Source organism: Lygodium microphyllum, chromosome 2 (assembly GCF_053477565.2).
Source record: "Lygodium microphyllum isolate KBCC chromosome 2, Lygodium_microphyllum_v1.1.10, whole genome shotgun sequence".
Lineage (NCBI taxonomy): Eukaryota > Viridiplantae > Streptophyta > Polypodiopsida > Schizaeales > Lygodiaceae > Lygodium > Lygodium microphyllum.
In genome coordinates, this window is record NC_141136.1 from 68,531,532 (window position 1) to 68,556,008 (window position 24,477).

Below are 24,477 nucleotides of genomic sequence, written 5' to 3' on the forward strand. Positions count from 1 at the left end.
CTTGTTCCCTTGTATCACATTCACTCCATGATTCAAAAATTCATCATTCCATTCATCAGAGTTTCTTCTCTCTTCTCTTCTCTTCTCCATGTTTGCCGAGTTCACTTTGTGTTGCTTCCCGCAAACCCTTCTGTCTCGTTGGTACGCCATCTTTTGACAGAGGGGGGACCCAAAAACATGGGTTTTTTGACAAAAACTGCTGGCAATGTTTAACGTGATCATGATAACGAGTAATGACTTGTGAGGACTCAAGATTTTGGATGACATACTTAACCTTTTGGAATTTTGTTTGGTTATTGGGCTTTGTTAATCTAGTATCTATTCTTGTCTTGAGAGTTGATTATTATATGACTTTAGTCTCATTTATGAGTTATTTATGATATATTATGATATATTATGATTCATTTTGGATTTTGACATTTTGTCAATTTGTTTTGGAATGAGAATCATGATGTCACAACTTGACTTAGGCCATATTGTACATGAGCTATTTACATGTTTATTTCAATTACTTTGTGTGATATGTATGAATCATAATGTTTGAGGTCTGAACCATAGTATAGCTTGTCTAAAGACTAACTCTGACGTAATTCAATAATGGATCATGGATATGTAATGTATTATCACTCAAGCTCGATTGGCCTTTCTTTGTTTAAGAGAGAGTTCTCAATTTTTAAATGCTACTTAGGGTATCTAAAGAGTCCTCAATACAAATAGAAAGTGTATTTTGTGAGAATTAATCTCTAGGATCCTCAAATTGGAGCTGACACTCCAACACTTCTTTATTACTATGAAAGCGAAGTTGAATTTCGACCTTTTTAATGCTTTATCATGGAAGCTGCTGTTTGTTATATTCTAAAGCACGAGCTTTGGTTACTTTGTTTCAATCATGTAATTTCATCTGGTTCTAGTTTTAATTTGAGGGCTTTTCATTTTGAAAGGGGGTAAACGTACACTAAGAATACCTCCTCAGCTAGGCTATGGCGAAAGAGGTGCAGGATGTCGTGGAGGTATGCATTACTATTCCATTGATCTTGTTTTCGAGTGAACATGACATGTGTGGATCTCGTTGATTTTTAATGAGCTTTGAAACAAATCAGCTTTGGATGGAAAGCAATAAAATATTTTCATGTGGCTTGTCAATTTAAGCTTTGAAACCCTAGTTGTTAAAAGATTTTGGTGGCTGAAGTTTAAGCTTATGAAAAAGAATGTGTAGAAGTGTTCAAATTGCCAAGTGTATGTTGTCTTTTGACAAGCTCATTGATTCTTATTATTTTCTAAATTTCAAGAGGTACATTGACTCTTTATGTATGATGATGGAGAATATCCCAATTCACTGGATTCTCACTTGCGTTAGTCTTTTGCAGCCCTATGGATGGTGTGTGTAAAAGAGCCCAAGCCATAAAATAGGCCACAAAACAAGAAAAGTTGGCCGGCATAAAAAATAACAATAAAAGCTGGTCAGCCATAAAATAATGGCTAGAAAAATGCACAAAATAAACTCCAGTGCCGAGTCCACTAAACTACACCTAGACTCACTCATGAGCTGACTAATCTGCTACCACCCTTTCTCGGATCATGGGTGATTTGGTACAATACAATGGTACAATGATAATAACTTGTCATAGTACATACAACAATGACCATCAGAATAGGACCATGGATACCCAAGCAGTGGGCAATCAAGTCACCACCAAGGTGCCTTAGAAAGAACCTAATGTCAATGTTGATCATACTAGCTCTAGAAAATACAGAAGAATCATACCAGTCTCTTATGTGTGTCAACAATGCTGCATAGTAGCATACATGACCATTGTGACCATGGATTTCTCGCAAACTGCCAAAGTGTCCCCTTATGTGAGCTCCGACTAGGAGCCAATCCTACTCTCTATCAAGAAATAACCCATCATGAACCTAGCTGTCAATTCTAGCTCTAGGATTTCAAAACCTACGAGGCTTCAGTCGACATGGGGGAGTCCCTCTTTGGATTCTTTGCACATGTATACCTATATAGATGAGTCTCATCTTGCCCACCGCTCCACCCTCTCACACTCCCTCTCTGGCACTAGACAGTTGTGAGGGATAACCACATTACCAACACTAAAAAGCAGTAGAAGGATGGGCAGCCATGCCCTCCCCTCTCTCGGCAGAAGATGAGCTTTTCTGTGCCTTGGCCTTCACCTTGGTTGGAAGATCCGAGTCAGAGTCAGAGTCAGAGAAGGATGAGGATGACTCATAGGAGGAGTTCGTATTTTGCTTCTTCTTCTTCTTCTCCTTATTCTATCAAGCTGCTAACTCCTTGTAATCCTTGAGTAGGTGGCGCTTCTTTCCATAGTGATAGCACTAGGCCTTTGTCTTTTGCTTCCTATCACCCCTATTTGAAGCTACAAATGCCTCGGCCTAGCCACCGTGTTGAGGTCGAAGCCTCCCTTGTAACTTTAAGGATGCCTCATGCTCAAGGAGCATCGTTGACATATGAGTGAAGCTCACTAGTTGGGAAGATGTTTGGGCTCTCAAAACATTGGCTACGCCAAACTTTGGAGGGAGCTTATAGAGCATAGTTCCCACTAGGATGAGTCTCTCACAGCGCGAGCTATATGTGCCAAAGCTGACCTTGTACTTGGGTAACATGAAGTAAGAAAGATTGGATAGTACCCTTCGGTTCTAACCTTTAGCTACTGGAGCTAAGCATAGGGGGTCACTACACGCATGGTCAATGTAGCCTCATACAACATTTGCAACTTGTTCCACACCACTAAAGCTCTCCTACAAGAGGTAAGTGTTAGCGATTGTCATCCCCTGGCGGAGCAGGCAGCCACGTCACGTGCCACGTCAGCTGCCACATGGCAGTCTGGTACAGGTCGGACAGATCTGTAATGCAGCCGACCTGCCATATTTTATCGCATTATTCTTGGCTATTTATAGCCGGCAGCCAGCACATTGTTTCCACTTGTGATTGCAGATTTCAGGCTGGAGATTCGTGCAAACTGCAGCGTACTTCGAGATGGACAGCAGGTTGCATCGTCGAGGTGGAGACACGTAGTCACGCACACTGCGCCCATGTATATATTTGCATATCTTTGTATATAGCACACCTTATACAACAGATCTTCATCTTCCACTCTCTCTCTCTCTCTCTCTCTCTCCTCTCTGTGTTCACTCTCTCTCTTGGTCTTGGTCCCATGCTTCCGCATTGCTGCACTCTAACATGGTATCAGAGCAGTGAAGAAGGGCTGACTGAGTGAAGAACCTACCTGAAGAGGAGATTCCATCGCAACACAAGGCTGCGTTTCCAGCGTTCGAGGGCGAGCGGGAGGGCTGCGCATCGGAACAAGGCTGAAGCGAGCGTGGGCGCGCGGGAAAGGAGTCCAGTTGGTGAATTTGCTGCTGTTTGCTGCTGTTTGAAGAGGAGGAAGGTTGTCTTTTCAGCTTTCAAGTGCAGGTTTTACTTTTTCATCGCCTCCGGCGGTTGAAGAAGGTTCGGGACGTGGAAGAAAGAGCCCTAGCAGGCTGCATTTTCACAGTCAGAGGGGGCTGCTTTTGCGTTTGTGCAGGCATTACAGGTAAAGATGTCTACAGAGATTGACTTGGAGTTCCAGACGATCATGGATCGGAAGGTGCTTGTCTTACCGGCTCTTCCCTCAAATCAAAAACTCGATGGCGACAATTACCGCATCTGGCGCGTGATGATGTTGGCCATCATTGAGTCTTACGATTTGGCAGAGCTTGTACAGGAGGAGATTGACCGGCCCTCGGTGAGAGATGAGTCCAAACTCTTTTCCGATGCTCGTGCGGAGTTGGCCAAGGCAGAGTCTCACTAGGACAAACTGAATGCCCGGATTCGTTCTTTTCTTTTTTTGTCTTGTACTACAGCCGTGATAGCCCACATCGAGCACTTGACGGTGGCTCGGGAGATATGGCTGGAGCTTGACCAGATGTGTAACCGGATGACCCTTATGAAGCGGGTTTCTTTGGAGGTGCAAATGCAGACCTTGTCCGTGAACAAGTTTTCTTGGTTGCGGGAGCATATCAACAAGCTTAGACAGCTTCAGATGCAGGTTCAGAATGCGGGGAAGCCAATTTCCTCCGAAGATAGGCGATCACACTCATGTCCCAGTTGCTGCCACGATTCGGTGCTTTCTACTCCGTTCTTATTGCTTCGGGGCGTGAATCTACTCTTCGGTGGGAAGAGTTGGTTTCTATGGTCTTGGACCAAGAGGAACAACTGAAGGGACAGCATGCTTCCAAGTCGGAAGCATTGATAGGTCAAGCCTCTCAGAAGAAGGGGAAGGACCAAAAGAAGAAGAAGAAGGACAACAAGTCAAAGAAGGACAAGGAAAAAGAGTCCATATGCCATATTTGTGGTAAGACCGGCCATTGGAAGAAGGATTGCCCCGACAAAGACAAGAAGGACACCAACAAGGACTCGAAGGATTTTGGAGCAGTGGCTGCACCCTCATTAGCTGCGATTCTTTATCTAGCAGTCATTGAGGACTCTACACCGAAGGATTCTGATGGTGCGATGACAGCTCCCCAAGCTCGAGAGTGGATCGTAGACAGTGGTGCCTCCCGGCACATGACTCCTTCATCAGTTGGTGTTGCCCAGTTGCGACCTTCGCGTGGGTAGATTCTTATCGGAGATAGCTCTTCGGTGTCTATTGTAGGACGGGGTGAGATGTAGCTTATTCCAGATGGATTGGTGGTACCCACACCTCAGAGGTGTTGCATGTGCCAGGCTTAGGGTATCATCTACTTTCTGTTCATAAGATTTGTTCACTTGGACTTTTGGTGGAGTTTGACAGTGATTCGGTACGAGTCCTTGATCGTGGATCACGGAAGGTTCTCTCATCATGCTATGAGGAGAATGGCATCTACAAATTGACGTCTTCTACCGCTCTCCCTACTCTTCTTCTTACCTCTCAGACACAGTCCGAGCTATGGCATGCTCGGTTTGGTCACCTAAACTATGATTATCTTCGGAGGGCATCACATGGACAGCTTGTTTAAGGGTTGTTGGACATAGTGGTGAGCCAGTAGCCACGCGTCTCCTGCATTCGTGGGAAGCAGCATAGGGATGCGATTCCCAACAAAGCTTTGCGGCGGTCTACTTCCCCGATGGAGCTTGTATCTACGGATCTTTGTGGCCCTATGCGGAACGAGTCCTTGAACGGGAGCTCGTACTTCATGTTGATCGTAGATGACTACAGCAGGATGGCTTGGGCCTACTTCTTGGGGTTGAAGTCGGAGGCTTTCTCCCACTTCAAGGATTGGCTTCTCTTTGAGAATCGATCGGGCCGGCGATTGAAGACCTTGCGCTTCGACAAGGGTGGTGAATTTGTTTCTAATGAGTTTGCTCGTTTTTGTGCAGATAAAGGCATTCACCAGGAGTTTGCTAACACCAACATTCCTCAAGAAAATGGCATTCTTGAATGGAAGAACCGAAGTGTGATCGAGATGGCGCGCACCATGATGGAGCACCGACAGACACCTTAGTTTCTGTGGGCCGAGGCTGTGGCTACTGCAGTCCACATCCTTAATCGATCCCCCACTTCGGCCATTGATGGGATAACATCTTTTCAGGCTTACTTTGGTACTAAGCCTGATGTTTCTTATTTTAGGGTTTTTGGGTGTGATGCCTATGTTCACATTCCCAAGCCTCATCGTGATAAATTTGAAGCGGCTTCCCGAAGACAGGTGTTCGTTGGCTACAGCTCTCAGTCCCAAGGCTATCGTTTGTATGATCCTGTAAAGCAGGATGTGTACACCAGTCGAGATGTGTGGTTCGTGGAGGTTCCGGCCATAGCAGCGGGTGAGGAGCATCCCATTCTTGGAGATCTAGGGGAGAGTTGGGCTCCCGAGACAATTCCTTTGGAGCCAGTGCCTTTTGATTCCGATTCTGTTTCCGATACAGAGTCTACTGTTCCACTGGTCACCCCCAAGGAGTTACCATCGGTGGATATCCTAGAGTCTTCAGCTGATGGAGAGCGACGAGGAGAGGTTCGGCCTCCTCCTTGTTGACACTCCGAGATTCAGGGATCGAGGGGGTCCCTGAGGAGTGGGGACCGCAAGATGGTCCGTGGCGGTCACGGAGGCATGAGGCACATTCTACGGAGCTTGTTTGCTCTAACTATTGTTTGATGACCCATGTTATGCAGGATCGAGAGCCCACCTCCGTGAAGGAGGCTTTACAGTCCGCCCCATGGAAGAAAGCTATGGAAGCCGAGTTGGAGGCTATTGAGAGGAATGGCACTTGGTACCTCGTGCCTCGCCCCTCTCATAAGAAGGTGATTGGCGTCAAATGGGTCCTCAAGACCAAGTACCTTAGCGATGGTTCTTTGGACAAGCACAAGGCTCGCCTTGTTGCTAAAGGTTTTGCACAGTGCCCCGGGATTGACTGTCATGATACTTTTGCCCCCACTGCTCGTATGGCGACTATTTGAGCTGTTCTTGCCTTGGCTAGCCATAGGAGATGGCTTGTCTACCAGTTGGATGTGAAGTCAGTCTTCCTCAATGGTGATTTGAAGGACGAGATCTATGTAGAGCAGCCTCCTGGCTTTGGATCTTTAGATGGGCAAGTCTACAGGTTAAAGAAGGCCTTGTATGGCCTCAAGCAGGCTCCGTGTGCATAGAACGAGAAGATTGACTTGTTCCTTCAATCACAGTTGGGATATCGACGCTGCAAGGCCGATCCGCAGCTTTATGTACACACTTCCGAGGCTAGTTGTGTGCTTTTTGTGTTGTATGTTGACGATTTGATTGTCACAGGTGATCATGCATAGAAGGTCAAAGAGATGAAGGCAGCTTTACATCAGATGTTTGAGATGACGGACTTGAGTCTACTCCACTTCTTCTTGGGCCATGAGATTTATCAGTCTCAGAGGGGGGTTTTCATCTCTCAACATAGATATGTACAGGAGCTCTTGGTGTCTTTTGTGATGGAGGCTTGTCAGACCATTACTACTCCTATGGATCCAACCTGGAGGCCACTTCACATTCAGATTCTCCCTTAGTAGATGCTTCCCGCTACCGTCAGTTGATTGGATTCTTGATTTGGCTCCTCAACACTCGTGTTGATCTTTGTTTTGCTGTAGATCTCTTGGCGGGGTTCATGACTGAACCTCAGACGGTGCATTGGCAGGCTGCTCAGAGTATACTTCGGTATTTGAGGGGGACCTCTGACTTAGGGATTCATTATCCAGCAGGCACAGGTGGTTCAGATCTTGTACTTGCAGGTTGGAGTGACTCGGATTGGGCTGGCGATGTGGAGCACAGGCGGTCTACTACAGGCTACTGTTTTACCTTGGGTGCAGGAGTTATCTCATGGAATAGCAAGAAGCAGCCCACGGTAGCCCTTTTGTCTACTGAGGCAGAGTATCGGGCCGCGTCTTCCACCACATGTGAGGCTGTGTGGCTTCGGAGATTGTTGGAGGAACTCGGCTGCCCCCAGACTCGTTCTACTTCTTTGTGATGCGACAATGAGTGTTGCATTGCCTTGGCCCGGAATCCTGTTTTCCATGCCCGGACGAAGCACATAGAGATCCAGTACCACTTCATCCGGGAGACGCTTTTGGATGAGACCATAGTTGTGGAGTATTGCAAGACGGAGGACAATCTTGCTGATTTGTTTACGAAGGCGCTTCCCCAGGCTCTACTTCGGAGACATGCCAGATCCCTCAAGCTTTTGCCCCGTCGAGGCTCTGAGAGGGGGTGTTAGCGATTGTCGTCCCCTGGCGGAGCAGGCAGCCACGTCACGCGCCACGTCAGCTGCCACGTGGCAGTCTGGTACAGGTTGGACAGATCTGTACCAGTCGGCTGCATTTAATGCAGCCGACCTGCCATATTTTATCGCATTATTCCTGGCTATTTATAGCCGGCAGCCAGCACATTGTTTCCACTTGTGCTTGCAGATTTCAGGCTGGAGATTCGTGCAGACTGCAGCGTACTTCGAGGTGGACAGCAGGTTGCATCGTCGAGGTGGAGACACGCAGTCACGCGCACTGCGCTCGTGTATATATCTGCATATCTTTGTATACAGCACACCTTATACAGCAGATCTTCATCTTCCACTGTCTCTTTCTCTCTCTCTCTTCTCTCTGTGTTCACTCTCTCTCTCAATCTTGGTCCCACGCTTCCGCATCGATGCACTCTGACAGTAAGTGCCAAAAGGACCTCTTTACCAATGCACTGAAGAAGTGCAGGATAGGCATGAGCATTATCTGAATCCCATGTAAGCACAACTTCCTCGTAGTTGTCACAGTCCCAATTAGCTGGAATATGATCTGGAATACTAGGACAGACAATAGCTCTAGACATTATATACCACAAATGCTTCCTTGCACAAACCATGCTTTCATAACAACTCTCCAGGTTAGATTTTCAAGGCCATGAAGTTTATCATCAATGGAGCAGCACAGAGGTGCCATTTGGAGAGGATAGGATGAGAAGATAAAGAAAATAAGAGAAACAAAGAGAGAGTACGGCCAAACATAGCACAGAGTGTAGGATCATGAGTCCACAGGTAGTATAGGAAGGAGCTGATCACAAAATGACTGCTGCAAATAGGGGAAATTGGGTTAGATAGGTGAAAATCAGCTAGATACGGAGGAATCAAGTGGAGTACAGCCAATAGACACTATTAGAGGCCTCAAAATATCTTTGCCCAGCCTGCAGGAGCACTAAATGCAGAAAATGCAGAAGCAACTCACAAAAACACAAATTGACTGAGCATTAAATGCAGCCATGCAAAGTGCAGAAACCCTAAATGCAGACTGCAGCATAAAAAGAAGATGATTGAAGGCTGGAAACAGGCGGAAAGAAGAAACTAGTCACCTAGGCTGCAGCAGACAGAGGAAGATTGATCAACAATAAAACAATTGAGGACAGATGGTCCACAACGGAAAACAGCACCTAGAGCCTCAACACGAATGGTCAAAAGTGGGTGCAGCAATGGAAGCATAAGAATCCACTATAATAGAGTGCACAACACAAGAAAGAAGAAAGACTGCAAAAAAAGAAGAATAGAAGAACACTACAAAGGGGGAACTCAGAGACATGCTGGGGAAATGGAATCCATATACCAAGACAATTGCATACAACTGTGAGTCATTGGCTATTTGAGCATTGACGCCAGCTCTCTCTCTCCCCAACAAGACTTGCTATGGAAGATTGCAAGTGATAACTAATAGAGGAGGATAGCCCAAGCCATAAATAAGGCACAAAACAGGAAAAGCTGGTTAGAAAATAAAACAATAATCAAATCCGGTTGGCCATAAAATAATGACTAGATCCTTAAAAAGGTACCAAAAAAATGCACAAAATAAACTACTATGCCCAACTCACTAAACTACACCCAGACTCACTCATGAGCTAACTAATTTGCTAATATACAGAGCATCATCATTCATACCAATATTTGGCTTTCACTAAGTGGTGGCATAAATGGTATATTAGGAGTTTCTTATCTCACCCAATGTCTCAAGTTGAGAGTTTCCTTTACTGCTACTCGGATATTGATGACCAAGGAGAAATTCGAGTCTCCAAACTTTCAATTTGCTGTGATGAGATGGATTGTCTCTTTTCAAAAGTAGGAAGTTGGCCTTTTTGGAGCTCTCATTGGTGTAATCTAGCCATGAGACCATGACGAGCCTTTGGGCCTTGGCCTGATAGCATTTACATCTCCAAATTATATGGAAGGTATGTGACATAAATGGGAGCACATGCAGCAGTTTCCATGTGAGACAATAAAACAGTTCAAGGAGAAAAAGTTATTGTTGAACAACCAAAGTCATTAGATGCATTAACATTTAATTGTAGTGCATGAATTCGTGAATTTTGTTTCCATTGACAGCCCTCAAAAGGATTTATTTTTATTTAATGGCTTTTATTGCACAAGGTAGGACAAATGCTCCAAAATCCGCTACAAATAGGATATGCATAGGCATTCACCAACTCTCACATTCATTCTTCATCCGATCTTCCACACCTCAGCCTCTCCAAGTTCTGTCACAGTGTAGCGCCCCCTTCCTTGAGTGTGGTGATCACCTCCCTTGACTTGGTGTCATCTTTCTCAGCCTGGTGTCCTCATTCAGCTAATGGCAACATGTGCCCTCTGACAGCTGCATTTACTGGTCAGAGTGGGTGCCCTGCTGTCCTTGGTGCCTGCCGTCATTCCTTAGGCTGCTTTTTCTGTCATTGAGGCTTCCAGCCAGCAGGCGTCATCTCCAAGAGCTGCCACATCTGTGTTTACTGCTGCTGCTGGTCAAAGACAGCCACCCAGCTCATCAGCCCTCTTCCACAACAATCACCTACCACTCGCATTCTGCATTAAAGTCTTTGGAGCCTCTGACCTACTGCCATCTTTGTCTTTTCTCCTCTAGTTGGTGTCCTGCAGTCATCTTGATAGCAGCCATCATTCTGGATTTCAGCATCTTCTTCATCACGGACAGCTCTTTAGCACTGCATTTCACTTCCTCTACTGATCTCTATCATCATCCAATGTCTTCCTTGACATCCTCTTGCCCCGAGCACTGCATTTTGTTCCCTCAACAGATCATTCTTATCCACAGGTTGAAACCAGCCTTCCTTCTCGGATAGGGTGGTTTAACCTAATTAAGCACTTAATTATAGCAATCAACAAATGAACGTAAACTGAAATGCTCACTTTACCTTCATAAACTTGGACAGTGGACACCCTGTTGGCCCTAAAACTGGCGCCCCTTTCGGCATTTCTTTAATTTCAATTGCTAATGGATAAATTGCAAGCCGAGATTTCACGATCTCCTTGGCTGATTCAAAAGCCCCTTGCTGTTCCAATAATCAGCAAAGCATTCGGGCAAATTGCCCCTTGATTTTCACCCAGGACTTGCTCTAATGGAACCCCAACTGGTCAAATGCTGGCCCAAGTTCACAATAGATGGGCTGGCATCTGAAATCCTCACAATTCCACGAATTTCCGGTGTTGATTTCAGTGTACAATGCGTTTGACTGATGGCACAGGTCCCAAGGTGGTTGCTAAACCCTAATTACTGCTGTAATTTAGGGTTTACAGCAGTAAACTCTCTGCTGTCCACCAAATTTGGCTGTACTTTGCTACCAATGGCTGAGAATTACTAAGAATGCTTGAGCATAGAATGGAGGAGATGAGAGAATGCTGTAGAGAGAGAGAAAATCAGCTGAAATGTATCTTTTGATTCGTAGCTTTGATGATAAATCTGATGGCACCAATAGCTTCAAAAGGGGGGTAAAACACTAGCTTGGCTGACGAGCTCTCCTCTTCTGCCGCTGCCTCTCTTGAGGCGGAAGAGAAAACCTGCTGCCCCCTGTCCTGTCACAGCATGCGATCAGTCGTCGTCGCCTCTCAGAGCGAAATCTGATCACATCCTCTCCCTCCACCAAGCTCAGAATGGCTGCAATTCAGCTTCCACCACCCTCCAACAGCCTTCTCCCTAGTTGCATGGGAAAGTTTTGCCAAGTGGCAGCCTTCCTAATGCATTTTCAGCCATTAAATTAAATTTTCAAAATTAATTAATTCTGAAAATTAATTTCAACCCTTTTGACCTTGCCCAAAATTAAACATGCCCATTTGTAGTGAAATTGGCTAGGCCATTTGCAACTTGGAGTGGTTCCCAACCTGTGTTGACCCTTAGACTAGCATTAATTAATTAATTAATGCTAGTCCCTAGTGTCACCATTGACACTTAATGGCCAAACAATTGTCCTAGGGTCCAACCGAGCACCAATTGACCACCAAAACCCAGTTGGCATAACTTAACACAACTTTTGGCTTTAACATCCATTGCATCCTCAGGGTCCTTGGCTCGTTCCCATGAAATAACTGCCATGTGCATCACATGTGCTAAACAACCTTGCACATTTGATTAATAACTTAATCAAATGTTACTAGCAAGATTAAAGCATCTTAAAATTTCACGTCCCCGTGGCACAGGTGCTACTACCTGATCAGCTAGGACAGTGAAGTCATCTCCAAGCTTTGATTGGCATCGTTGACTTGAACATGTTCACCTTAGTACCAGTCTTAGAGACACGGAACCTTGAGGCTCTCTCTCAGTCCATTGTACGAGCATTCAACATGATTCATTGAGCATGCTTCATTACTTCATTCTTCTTTTGTGTTTCTGAGTTCTGTGTCAGAATGTCGTGTTGAGCTAAAATATGCATTACTTGCTGATTAGCCTCTTAAACAGTCCCAAAATACACTAAAAATGCTCTTTTAGAGTAAAACCCTAAAACGGGGAGCGGTTCGAGAGAGTTTAGTGGAAACCTTAATTTTTGCGGCACCCTTCCACATCTATAAATAGACAGGCTGCCCCCATTCAGCCATCATCCTTGTTTGCAGGTTACACCAGCCCACACACCCTCTGCTGTTGTTGGAGCCCAATTTCCAGCCTGTAGCCTGTCTCCATTTGCTATCCAGCCATCATCGACTGCAGCCGCATTATCTTGAGCCTGTCCGTTGTTGTAGGCGACAGCTCTCATCTGCTAGCGACTGCTCCAAACTGTCTCAGATTGCTATTCAGTCTGTTGTCCATCATCTCCAAGGTTAGCCAGCCTACGTTTTCAGCATTGCAGGCCCTGACACTCTTAGACACTGTTTCAACTTGCTGTTTATAGTAGACTGTGTGCAGTTTCCAGCCTCCAATTGGTGGTACATTGTTGTGTTTACCAGTTTCCAGCCTCTAGACTACTGCGTTTTGGTGACCAGCCTGCTGCCATTCACTATTCAGCACTTCTATACTCCGACTGGTGGTCACAGACTTGGGATTCGTTTTCGATGGACGTCACATTGCGACATTGCTCTGCCCTTGACCATTGTACACTCTTACATTCATTTACAACATTCATTCACTTCAGAGTTGTGTTCTATCTGTTCTTTCTTCTGTTTGTGTATGAGTTTTGAGTTTTGCATTTAGGGTTTGAGTTTTTGAGTTTTGCCCTTTGTGTTTGTGTCTGTCTCTTTGTGTTTTTGTCGTGGTCGTATACTCTATGCGTCCTTAGTGCAAACCCTAGCAGTTTCCTTCACATGGTATTAGAGCCGGTGCTCTTGTAAAGAGTATCTTGCGGATATTGTGGAGAGCTAGTCTTTGTGTGAGGCACACAATATGACTCGTAACCGAATCACAATGTCCTAGACACCTTCTTCTCTAGTTCCTATGATGTCTTATTATGCTTCTCCATCATTGGAGGCCCTGAGACGGCATTATGGACTGGGTGAGGAGGACGGCACTTCACCTTCATCAGATTTCACTAACATGACAGAGGAGGACTTTGAGGAGTACTATTGCAACAAGTATGGTGATGTTTACACTCCTACTAGTTCTGCTACCACATTCGGACCGGTTGGTGAGGTTGGCCACCTCTCCAATCATGGAGGACATACGGCATTCGAAACATTTGGCGATCCATCTTCATCATCTTAGCCAGGTCCAATGTCAGGTTTGTATAATTCTTTTGTGTTGTATGAATCAAAACCCTCGCTTGTTTCTTCTTTTGAGGTACAGGATCCGGATGGCTTTGAATACGTGAACTTCAATAGAGGGGGCTCACGAAGCAGACAAAATTCAGGTACATCTACAGCTTCTGTTTCATTTGAGCATATCACATACACTTCTCACTTCCCTCCCATTCCACCCTCTTCTATATCGCACCTCTCATCATCTTTCCAAAACCTTGGATTACACTCCACATTTGTATCACACACCCTAGGGGTTGGATCTTTCATCTCTGCTCCTAGCACCTTTTCCTTCTCCACCCCATTCTCTACCTCTTTGCACCATGGTACTTCGTTAGGGAGAATGCCACCCTTTAACACAGTGCCTCTCACTTTTCAGCACATGAGCACACCCATAACTCCTGGGATGATTGTGATGGGCACCCCCCTCACTATCCCCAGCTTCACATCTCCCATGACCACTCATATGCAGGGGTTTCCATCCTCAGCTTATGGTGCGTCTTCACACTCTCCTTGGGTTACACCTACGCAGGGATTCTCATCTTTTGCTCATCGTGTTCCCGTCCCACCTCCTTGGATTCCTCATGTGGCTACCATGCCCATGCTTAGTTAACCCATCCCTACTTACGAATCCACCTTGTATACTACACGCATGCCTGGTGGGCACTCTAGGATCCATTCCCAAGTGTACTTCACTCCCCTATCCTACCCACACTACAATTTTTCACACTTTCCATCTCCGAGCACTACCACTCCTGTTGCAACGGCCAAGAATGCCCTCATGGATGAGACACGTTTTAACGGGTCAAATTTTACCACTTGGTCTAATTTCATGCAACAAGTGCTTGAGTCTCAGGGTCCTTGGGACCTTATCATTGGTCTAGAGCCTATGTCGAACCCTCGACTAGCTCACCTTGATTACATCTGTCAATGGAGAGCCCGCAATGCCACAGCCAATGTTGAGCTGATGCAAGGATTGCTTCCTGAGTTTCACTCTCAGTTGCAGTACTTTCCGCTCACGTCAGAGCATTGGAGTTACCTTCTCGACCGCTATGCGGCTCGTGATCGTACTCGGTGCATCAATCTCGACTTTGAGCTTCAAGAGTTCTCTATTAAGAAAGAGGATGATTTGAAAGTCAAGCTGGCTGAATATAGGCGGTTACTTGCCAAGTTCGCTACTATTGGCTCTTCAAAGTCAGATGACGATCAGGTTACATTCTTCTTGAATAAGTTGTTCGACAAGTACTTTAGTTTCATTCAACACATCATCTCCCAACCTAGATTACCAACCTTCTATGAGTTTGAGTGCTAGTACTTGCGTTACGCGAGACTGTATAATCAAGTCCACAAAAAATTCTCATCACAACCTTATTAAGAGCAGAGGGGGTTGATTGCCTCTTCTTTAGGAGGGACAACCACTAGTGGCAAGAACTTGCTAGATGCGAAGGCAAGCCACTCAAAGGGTGACTTCTTTTCCTCAGATGGAACCAAAGAATCTAGACATATGTAGCAGTAACTCCCTAAGAAAAACCGGTTTTGCACACATTGCCAGAGAGCAAGCCATGTGGACGAGGAGTGTCGCTCCAAGGCCCAAGGTCTTCCACCTAAAAAGCCTCAAGAGATTGATGCGACTGCACAGTCCAGTGGAGCTACGCCCTTGGCTCTTGCTTCATTTGTTGTTGTTGGACATGTGGCTCGAGTACAGCCTCAGCGGGCCATCTCTTTCACTACCCCTGAGGGATTGGCTGATTGGTGTGCAGGTTCCGATCCCGTTGCACTTCATGCATCCATCTCACCTTCCTCTCCACCTCGTCAGGCATTCCCTTCGCAAAGCTCTACTATTGGACATATGCGATGATAGCCACCTCCTTCGACTCGCATGCCTCTTAGGTCCTTTCGGATACCCTAGGTCAATCTAGCATTCATTTTTCGCACTCTTAGAGTCGAGCCCATAGGTGTCATTATCCTTAGTTTTTCCATTTTTTTGTCTTCCGCTCCATTTATTCACACACATACACATTCATTGTATTTATTTTGAGTTAGATTTTCTTTCTATTCTGTTTTGCTTTGGAGCATCTCACCACTAACCTTTGTGTTTGTAGATTCTCATCTCTTTTGCAGGGTTTGGTCTTTCAATGTAGGGCTAACTTGCAGATTGCTTTGGTCCTCCCTGGGCTAGAGATGTGGGAATGCGCATCGTTCCTTTCATAGTTTCATAATCCTAGGAGTGCTTGCTTTTCTTCTAGCATGGCGATTTTCCCTTCCAAGGCGGATCGTGCAACATCTCTCTTGATGCTATCATGGTGGTGACTTCTACCTTGCTCTTCTAGCGGGTGCTTCATCCACTTCATATTCTTTCATTTCTTATGGTTCTCGACACCATATGAAGACTGGCATCAGGGTCCTCTTCCTTCTTTGGTATCTACATCTAGGTCGAGAGGGGGTTCCTACCCTTCTTGGTATTCTACATGCTTCAGCACTTTGTCTTCGATATCAGCTTCGCTTTGCATGATTACATCATTTTTGTACTAGGGCACTTGGGCAAGTGAATAATTTTCCCACGAGGGACATTGTCTGAGTGACATTTGCTGCATGACAACTCTTCAGCATGTAGCATACTTTGTATTTCATTGTGCAGAGTACCACTTGTGCGGATCCTAAGCTGTTTCTACCGGCGAATGTTGTTACCATACCACCATCCTTCTTCATCACATGGATACCTCATCACCTATTTTTCCTTGTCATCGACACATTGAGTGGATAGGTTAGCTTATACTGTTTTGTGATGTGTTGGGTGTACCCTCCCTACTCCCGTCTTTTGGGTCACTTTTACTCAATCGGCCGCATCCCATCAAATTTACTTCACTTATTCAAAAAATAAATAAATAAAATCCATGTAGTTCCATCCGCCTTTGTAGGGTTTGGTAGGCCATTGGGCAGCTGACGTGCACCCTTTGTCCGATGCCTTGTCCTCTCTGAGGTGACTACTTGGATTCCCTTGGTAAGATAACCATTGCCTCTGTAGTCTTGGTAGGCCACTGGGGCAGCCGACGTGCACCCTTTGTCCGATACCTTGGCTGCGTTGGGGTGGGATGCCTTGGGGTACATAAACATCACAATGGCTGGCCTAACCTTTCAGCTCAGTTTTGGGCCTGAGAGGGGGTGTTGAGCTAAAATATGCATTACTTGCTGATTAGCCTCTTAAATAGCCCCAAAATACACTAAAAATGCTCTTTTAGAGTAAAACCCTAAAAGAGAAGCAGTTCGAGAGAGTTTAGTGGAAACCCTAATTTTTGGGCGCCCTTCCACATCTATAAATAGACAGGCTGCCCCCATTCAACCATCATCCTTGTTTGCAGGTTACACCAACCCACACACCCTCTGTTGTTGTTGGCGCCCAGTTTCCAGCCTGCAGCCCACCTCCATCTATTGTCCAGCCATCATCGACTACAGCCACATTATCTTCAGCCTGTCCATTACTGTAGGCGACATCTCTCAGCTGTTGGCGACCGCTTTAGACTGTTCCAGACTGCTGTTCAGCCTGCTGTTCATCATCTCCAGGGTCAGCCAGCCTGCGTTTTTAGCATTGCAGGCCTTGACACTCTAAGACACTGTTTCAGCTTGCTGTTTGCAGCAGACTGTGCACACTTTCCAGCCTCCGATCGGTGGTACACTGTTGCGTTTTGGTGACCAGCCTACTGCCATTCACTATTAAATACTCCTACACTCCGAGTGGTGGTCACAACCTTGGGATCCGTCTTCAGTGAACGTCACACTCCGACATTGCTCTGCCCTTGAGCACACTTTACACTCCTACATTCATTTACAACATTCATTCACTTCAGAGTTGTATTCTCTCTCTCCCTTCTTTTGTTTGTGTTTGAGTTTTGAGTTTTGCATTTAGGGTTTGAGTTTTTCCCTCTGTGTCTGTCTCTTTGTGTGTCTGTCGTGGTCGTACACTCTGTGTGTCCTCAATGCAAACCCTAGCAGTTTCCTTCACATGTCGTACACACACTTTGTGGTCCTTGCAAATCCTATCGTTTCTCCATACGGTTCCATCTCACAACATGGTATCAAAGTATACGATTCCATCTCTTAACAATTTCTACCTCATGTAACTATTTTCCTTGGTGCAACCTAATATTTTGTGTTGTTTTATAGAAGTCTCTAGAAAGTAGGTTATACTTTCGATGTAGCATTCTCGTCTGACAACATTTGCTTGTCTTGGTTGCATGCCATCCCTACTTTCTTCCAGAAAGACTCCCAATCAGATGAAATCAAAAGGGTTAAGGCATATAGTGACTCAAAATCTAGTGGGAGTTGAGTGTTGTCCCTTGACACAGACGAGCTTGACATTGGAAAGAAAGCAAGACAATACCTTACATGGGCCAAAAATGGTCCCATGAAGAAGGCTCGTCCAAATGCTTTAGATGTCATAGAAGAAAAAGAAAAAAGCCACCAGTTAGGTGATACATGGTGAGACTTTTGCTTCTAGCAATCCCATGTAAGACCCCCAATTGATGGGGTTGTAGTTTCCAACTCAACAAATGTTCAGTATTACCTTGGTCGTCATGAGACCATTTACATTGGTAAAATGTGAGATAATTTGATTTTGTCTCAGGGTTTGAGTGACACCATTTTCATTGTTAGGATATGAAAATTTTATCCTCTCAGAGTCTCCAGTGACTTTGTTAGGCAGAGTTATAGATTGGCCTGCTCGACTTCTCCACAGCAGTAAATGCTCAGTGAGGGTCCCAAATGTTATGGTTTTTAGTTTCTATATTATGAATATTGGGGTGTGACATTATTAGGTAGGGTTATGGATTGGCCTCCTTGACTCCTTTACAAGAGTAGATGTTCAGTGAGGGACCCTTTACAAATGTTACAGTTTTTAGTTTATATCAGGGGCAGTTTCCAATTGTTTGAGATTCCCACATTTGGTGGACTCAATACATTTTCACACTAGAGTTCGAAATATCGTGAGATTCCCATGACATTTCTTAGCAAGCCAATGGTACATTGGAGTGCCTTGGACTTTGGGTTCCCTGTTGGGAACATTGGGCCAATTCACGTCTCGAGTGGCCAAGCCGTTGCTCATGTTGGTCTTGGTATGGTGGCTGTTAGTTGTAGCCTTGTATGTCAGCTCACTTGCTGCTCTCTTTCATTTTTCATCAGTGCTTGGGTTGTTGGTGCTCACTCTTGTGTGATTTCTGTAAGCACTGTTTGATTGTGTTTCTAATTGTTGTCATGGTATTAAAGTAGGCACGCTTAGGTTTGGAGTTCTTTCCCCTCTCAAAGGCCGCTGTGCAGCAAATACTGAGCGACATTATCATGTTTGGCATGAGAGGTTGATACAACTTTGGTGTGATCTATGTTTTGGCAATAGATGTGTGGGGAGTATTGAGACCTAGTGCAGTGATTTTATTTTTATTGTGTGTGTGTGTGTGTGTGTGTGTGTGTGTGTGTGTGTGAGAGAGAGAGAGAGAGAGAGAGAGAGAGTAATAAGATGGCTCAATTAGGGCTGCAATTGGTACAAGATGCTTTCATTCCTAGACAGTCTTGTCGTTATTCTTTCCAACGCATACGCCAACATTTTCGAGTTCCTAGAGGCTATAGCCACATCTGGTTGACCCTACAAGACCAACTTCAGTAAGAATCCATTGCTTGCTTTTCAGCTTGCTTCACTGTGGCAAGTTTGGATGTTTTTTGAAACCGGATGATTTAAAAAAAGATCGGCTAATTAGATATACCACAAGATGGTAGAGGACAAGCGATGTGTCACTAAAAAAGTAAAGAAAGTCTAGCGTACTCGGGGTAGCAGAGAGAAGTGGCGGGATAACGCCAGTGTTTCTTCTCAAATAGGATGGTAATTCCTAATCAAGCACTTCATTATAGCAATCAATGAAAGAGCATAAACTGAAATGCACACTTAACCTTAAATACTCTTGGATAGTAGGCATCTTGTTGGTTCCAAGATTGACACCTCTTTTGGTATTTCTTTAACTTTATTAGCTAATGGATTGAGTACAAGTTTCCACAATTTCCTTTGCTAATCCAAAAGCTCTTTTCTGTACAAATAAACAACAAGTACTTTGGGCCAATTATCCCTTGAATTTCACCCAGGACTTGCTCTAATGAAACCCCAACTTGCCAAATGCTGTCCCAAATTCACAATGGATGGACTAGCATTTCAAATCCCTAACAATTTCACGAATTTGAGGTGTTGATTTTTGTGTTTGATGCCTTTGATTGATAGCACGAGTCTCGAGGTGGTTGCTAAACGCTAATTTCTATAGAAATTTAGGGCTTATAGTAGAAATCCATGTGCTATCCACCAAATTTGATTAAGATTCACTCCAAATGGTTGGGAAATGTTAAGATTCTTTGAGAATGGATTGGAGAGAGTGAGAGAATGGTGAGGAGAGAAACTTCAGAGTTTCCTCGTAGGGAAACCCTGTATTTTACCTGCTGCCTACTCTAACCAAGAAAATGTGCAGTCGCTTGCTATGTGGAGACCTTGAAATGTTGCTACTAGCCCTTGGAAGACATTGAATTACTATCACTTAGTCCTAGATGATTCATGTATGTTGTTCCCTCTCTCCAATGGTTGTTTTCTCTGTAGAAAATAGACCAATAGCACCTTCTCTCTCTCTCTCTCTCTCTCTCAGGTTGAAAACACATTGAATGTCCCTTCACTACCCAAAAATTTATACTCAGCCCATCCATTGGCGAGGCCATTTGTAACCTGGAGTGGTTGCTCACCTTTGTTGACCCTTAGACTGGCATTAATTAATGCCTAGTCTCTAGTGTCACCATTGATACTTAATGGTCAAACAACTATCCTAGGGTCCAAACTGGCACCAACTACCACCAAAGCCCAACTAGCATAACTTATCACAACTTTTGCCTTTGACATCCTCTGTATCCTCTGGGTCCTTGGCCTGTTATCATAAAATAACCACCATATGCAACACAGGTGGTAAACAACTTTGCATATTTGATTAGTAACTAAATCAAATGTTACTAATAAGATTGAAGCATCTCAAAGTTTCACGTCCCCGTGACACAAGATAAACTTCAATTGTAGAGGTCCAAGATTCCTTATTAAGGAAAAGTTTGTGTGAAGATTGCTTATCGATGGTCTTTCTATTGGGGATGTTCTACATGCTTGCAAGATCTCACGAGGCCATTGTGTCTTTTGCAGTACTTGTGATGAGATAGCAATTTCTCTCTTCATCTCTTGCCCTCTTGGTGAGACAGATTTGGAGCTTTGTTTCCTCTGTGTGTGGATTATGCGTGCCTTTTCTAGTTTCTCAGGTGGGCAACTCTCTGGTACATTTGGCATACTTGTAATACCTTTATTTTTTACTTTGTCTCAATATTCGTGGTCATGTGGCTTGTGTTCAAGGATTACTCGTATTGGCAGATTTCTTTTGTGATTACAGTAGACGCAGTCCTCCGTGATGTGGTGTAGGGACCGATTAGGCACAGAGATCGAGGCAGATAGTCGTTACGCGCAGTGAGAGACAGAGAGAGTGAGAGAGAGCAGAGTAGAGAGTGAGCACGTTTTCAGGTACAATGACAAGTGTGTATCTTTAGGTTTTTAGATAGATATATATGTGTAAGTACAAGTGCTAAGGGTGTGTTCACACCCGAGCACATTTAAAAGGCACGAGGACTTTATTCCCAACAGCATCCCACCTAAAGCCAATGTGCATCTATACAACTCCCATCATTTGTCAGCAATGAGCAAACCTCTTTGTTGGAAGATCCTTCGTGAGAAGGCCTGCAGGATTATCATTTGTATGCACTTTGACAAGCTCAATGCTCTTGCTGTCAAGTACATCTCTAATGAAGTGGTGTTTCATCTATATGTACTTTGTCTTTGCATGAAAGACGATTCTGTGCTAGCATGATAGCACTCGGACTATCACAATGGAGAACAGGTAACTTTGTGATGCCAAGCTCTCCCACCAGACGTGAAAGCCATAAAGCCTCCTTGCATGCCTCAGTGGCAGCCACATACTCTGCCTCTGTAGTAGACAATGCAACACACTTTTGTAGCCTAGAGATTCAAGAGATTGCTCCTCCTGTGAAAGTAAACACATATCCAGAAGTGGACTTCCTACAGTCCGCATGACCAGCATAGTTTGCATCCGTAAAGCCAACAACAGATGCCTTCTGCTTTCCAAAGCAGATGCACAACTCCTTTGTACCTTTGAGGTATCTCATAATACATTTCACTGCATCCCAATGCTTCTTGCCAAGGGTTGCTATGTATCTGCTAACCACTCCCACTGCAAAGGCAATGTCAGGATGTGTAGCAACCATAGTATACATCAAACTGCCAATAGCTAAAGCATATGGTATCTTGGCCATTTCAGCCTTCTCATCATTAGATATAGGATTGTCCTCTGCACTAAGTTTCACATATGGACGCAATGGAACCCCAATTGTTTTCCCCCCTCCATATTGAAGTGCTGCAAAACTTTGGAGATATACTCCTGCTGATCTAGATAGAGTAAGCCTTTTGATCCATCTCTCAGTATTCGCATGCCAAGAATGTGATTTGCATCACCAAGATCCTTCATGTCAAAGCTGCCATGAAGACTTTGCTTCAATTAGTCCAAGGCATGAGTATCCTTGCTAGCAATCGGCATGTTATCAACATACAAAAGCAAGATAATCAGGCTGCCATCTACTGCCTTCTTGGTGTACAAGTAGTGATCCACTTGACGTCTATGAAAGCTTAGGGACTGCATGAATGTATCAAACTTATGATACCATTCTCTTGGTGCTGGGTTCAGCCTGTACAAACTCCTTTTGAGTTTACATACCATTTTTTCCTTCCTTTGTTCAACAAACCCTTCAAGCTGTTGCATATATATGTCTTCATGCAGATCACCATGTAAAAACACAGTCTTTACATCCATCTGTATGAGCTCCATATCCTCAACTGCAACCAAGCCCAAAATGGTTCTCAATGTAGTCATCTTGACTACAGGAGAGAAAATCTCATCAAAGTCAATTCCATGCTCCTGCTTGTACGCTTTTGCAACCAATCTTGCTTTTACTTTGGTGAGGAACCAGAAGTGACCATCTTGTAAACCCATTTGCATGGAAGGGTTTTCTGCCCTTCAGACAACTGCACCAAGTCCCAAGAGCCATTTTTTTCAAGAGATTCCATCTCTGACAATATAGCTATATACCTCTTCTTGTTGTCCTGTCTGTCCATTGCTTCCTTGAAGCAAGACGATTCACCATAGTCTGTCAATATGACATAATCAACCACATTAATTGCACCAGGAACAAACCTGTCAGGTTGTCTAGTAGCCCTAGACGATCTCCTAACCCAATGGTCATTGTTTGTTGGCTGCTCCTGCAAATTTTCATTTTCAGTATGCTGTCCTGGCATTTCAGCTTGCAAATCAACATTAACAACTTGCTTTCTTGGCTGTTCCTGCACATGTAATGGCTCATTTTCATGGGCAATAGTTGACTGATCATTTCCAGCATCCCATTTCACCCTCGTCACTGTATCCTAGGAAAATGCATTTACAGGACTTTGGCTCAAGTTTGCTGCGTTCTTCTTTACGAATGTGCATTAAAGCCTCGCAACCAAACACTTTAGATGAGCATATGAAGGTGGCTTGCCTGACCACGCTTCTTGGGTAACTCCCCTCCCCTCCCCAAAGACCTATTTGGTGAGTGATTAATTGCGTGAACGATTGTCATAATAGCCTCTGCCCAAGAACCATGGGGTAATGCAACATGAGACAATATCGTATGGACCTTAGTCTGTATGGTCCGATTCAGACGCTCTGCAACTTCATTTTGCGGCGGGTTATCAGGGGTAGTGAGCTCCCTCTTTATCCCTTTGCTGTCACAAAATGCCTGAAAGGCCTTGGATACATATTCCCCACCATTGTCAGAGCGAAGACACTTAAGTGTCTTATCTGTTTGATTTTCAGCCAATGCCAAGAATTTTGAAAACTTGTCAAGCACTTCATCATTGCTACGAATAGGGTAAACCCATACTTTCTGTGTAGCATCATCGACAAAGGTAACAAAATATTTCTTTCCCCCTAAAGATAATCCTGGCATTTGACATACATTTGAATGTACTAACTCTAGAGGAGAAGATTTCAAAGAAATAGACTTTTTGTGAGACGTTTGTGCATGTTTGCCATAAATGCAATGATCACAATGCTCAAAATCAGCATAACGAAGACAAGGCAAGTAACCCAAACAAGAAAACACTTTCATTCGTGTTTGACTCATGTGTCCCAATCGGCCATGCCGCAAAGAAACGCTTGGCAGCTCGCTCACGGCAACAACATGGTCATGCATCCCTGTGCTAATTAAGCTCTTGTTGAGTTGAGGTACATGGTGTATATGCTGAAGTGTAAAGACAGAGCCATGTTGAAACTGTAACTGCACAGTGCCAATATCTACAATCTCACATGCATAGTTTTCCCCAGATAGACAACACCATGTCGACCCCCTGTATAGGCGAAGAACCACTCACGATGAGGGGTGACATGAAAGGAAGCACCTGAATTGAGAATCCAGGTATGCATGCCATCATCTGTATCTGCAAGTAAAGCATGTGCACCAAAGTGTGAAGAGACAAAGAGTACATCACTCCCACTGTCGCTGTCATAAGTGACTACATTTACCTCTTCAATTTTTACACTGCTCTTCTTAGGCTGACTGTCCTTCTTCTCTTCCTTGCTATCATCTATCTTCTTGCCTTTTCCTTTCTCTTTCTTCCATTTGTAGCAGTCACGTTTAAAGTGATCCTTCTTGCCACACAATGATGGCATTCAACATCTTTGCCATGTGATTTACTGCATCCCTTGCCATCATATTTTCCCTTTTGCTGTGATGTGTCCCTAGTATGCAAAGCACTGGAAGACTTACTGGATCCATTGTTCGGCCGATTCATCTCTTCCACAAGTAGAGCACTCTCTACATCAGCATATAAAATGATTACATTAGAATTGCTT

The 24,477-nt window shown here is 44.5% G+C and overlaps 1 protein-coding gene across 3 annotated transcripts in view; it reads left to right on the forward strand.

Annotated features, from left to right (window-relative positions):
- LOC148039855 (peptidyl-prolyl cis-trans isomerase FKBP13, chloroplastic-like) overlaps positions 1-24,477 on the forward strand; it is a 54,304-nt gene that overhangs the window by 18,915 nt on the left and 10,912 nt on the right. For 2 of the 3 annotated variants that reach the window (XM_087694672.1, XM_087694664.1), the window contains exon 4: positions 942-1,010. The exons of the other annotated variant lie outside the window; for it this stretch is intronic. In XM_087694672.1, coding sequence (XP_087550798.1) covers positions 942-1,010 — 69 coding nt within the window. The remainder of the gene's footprint in view (positions 1-941; positions 1,011-24,477) is intronic. 3 annotated transcript variants of the gene reach the window in all.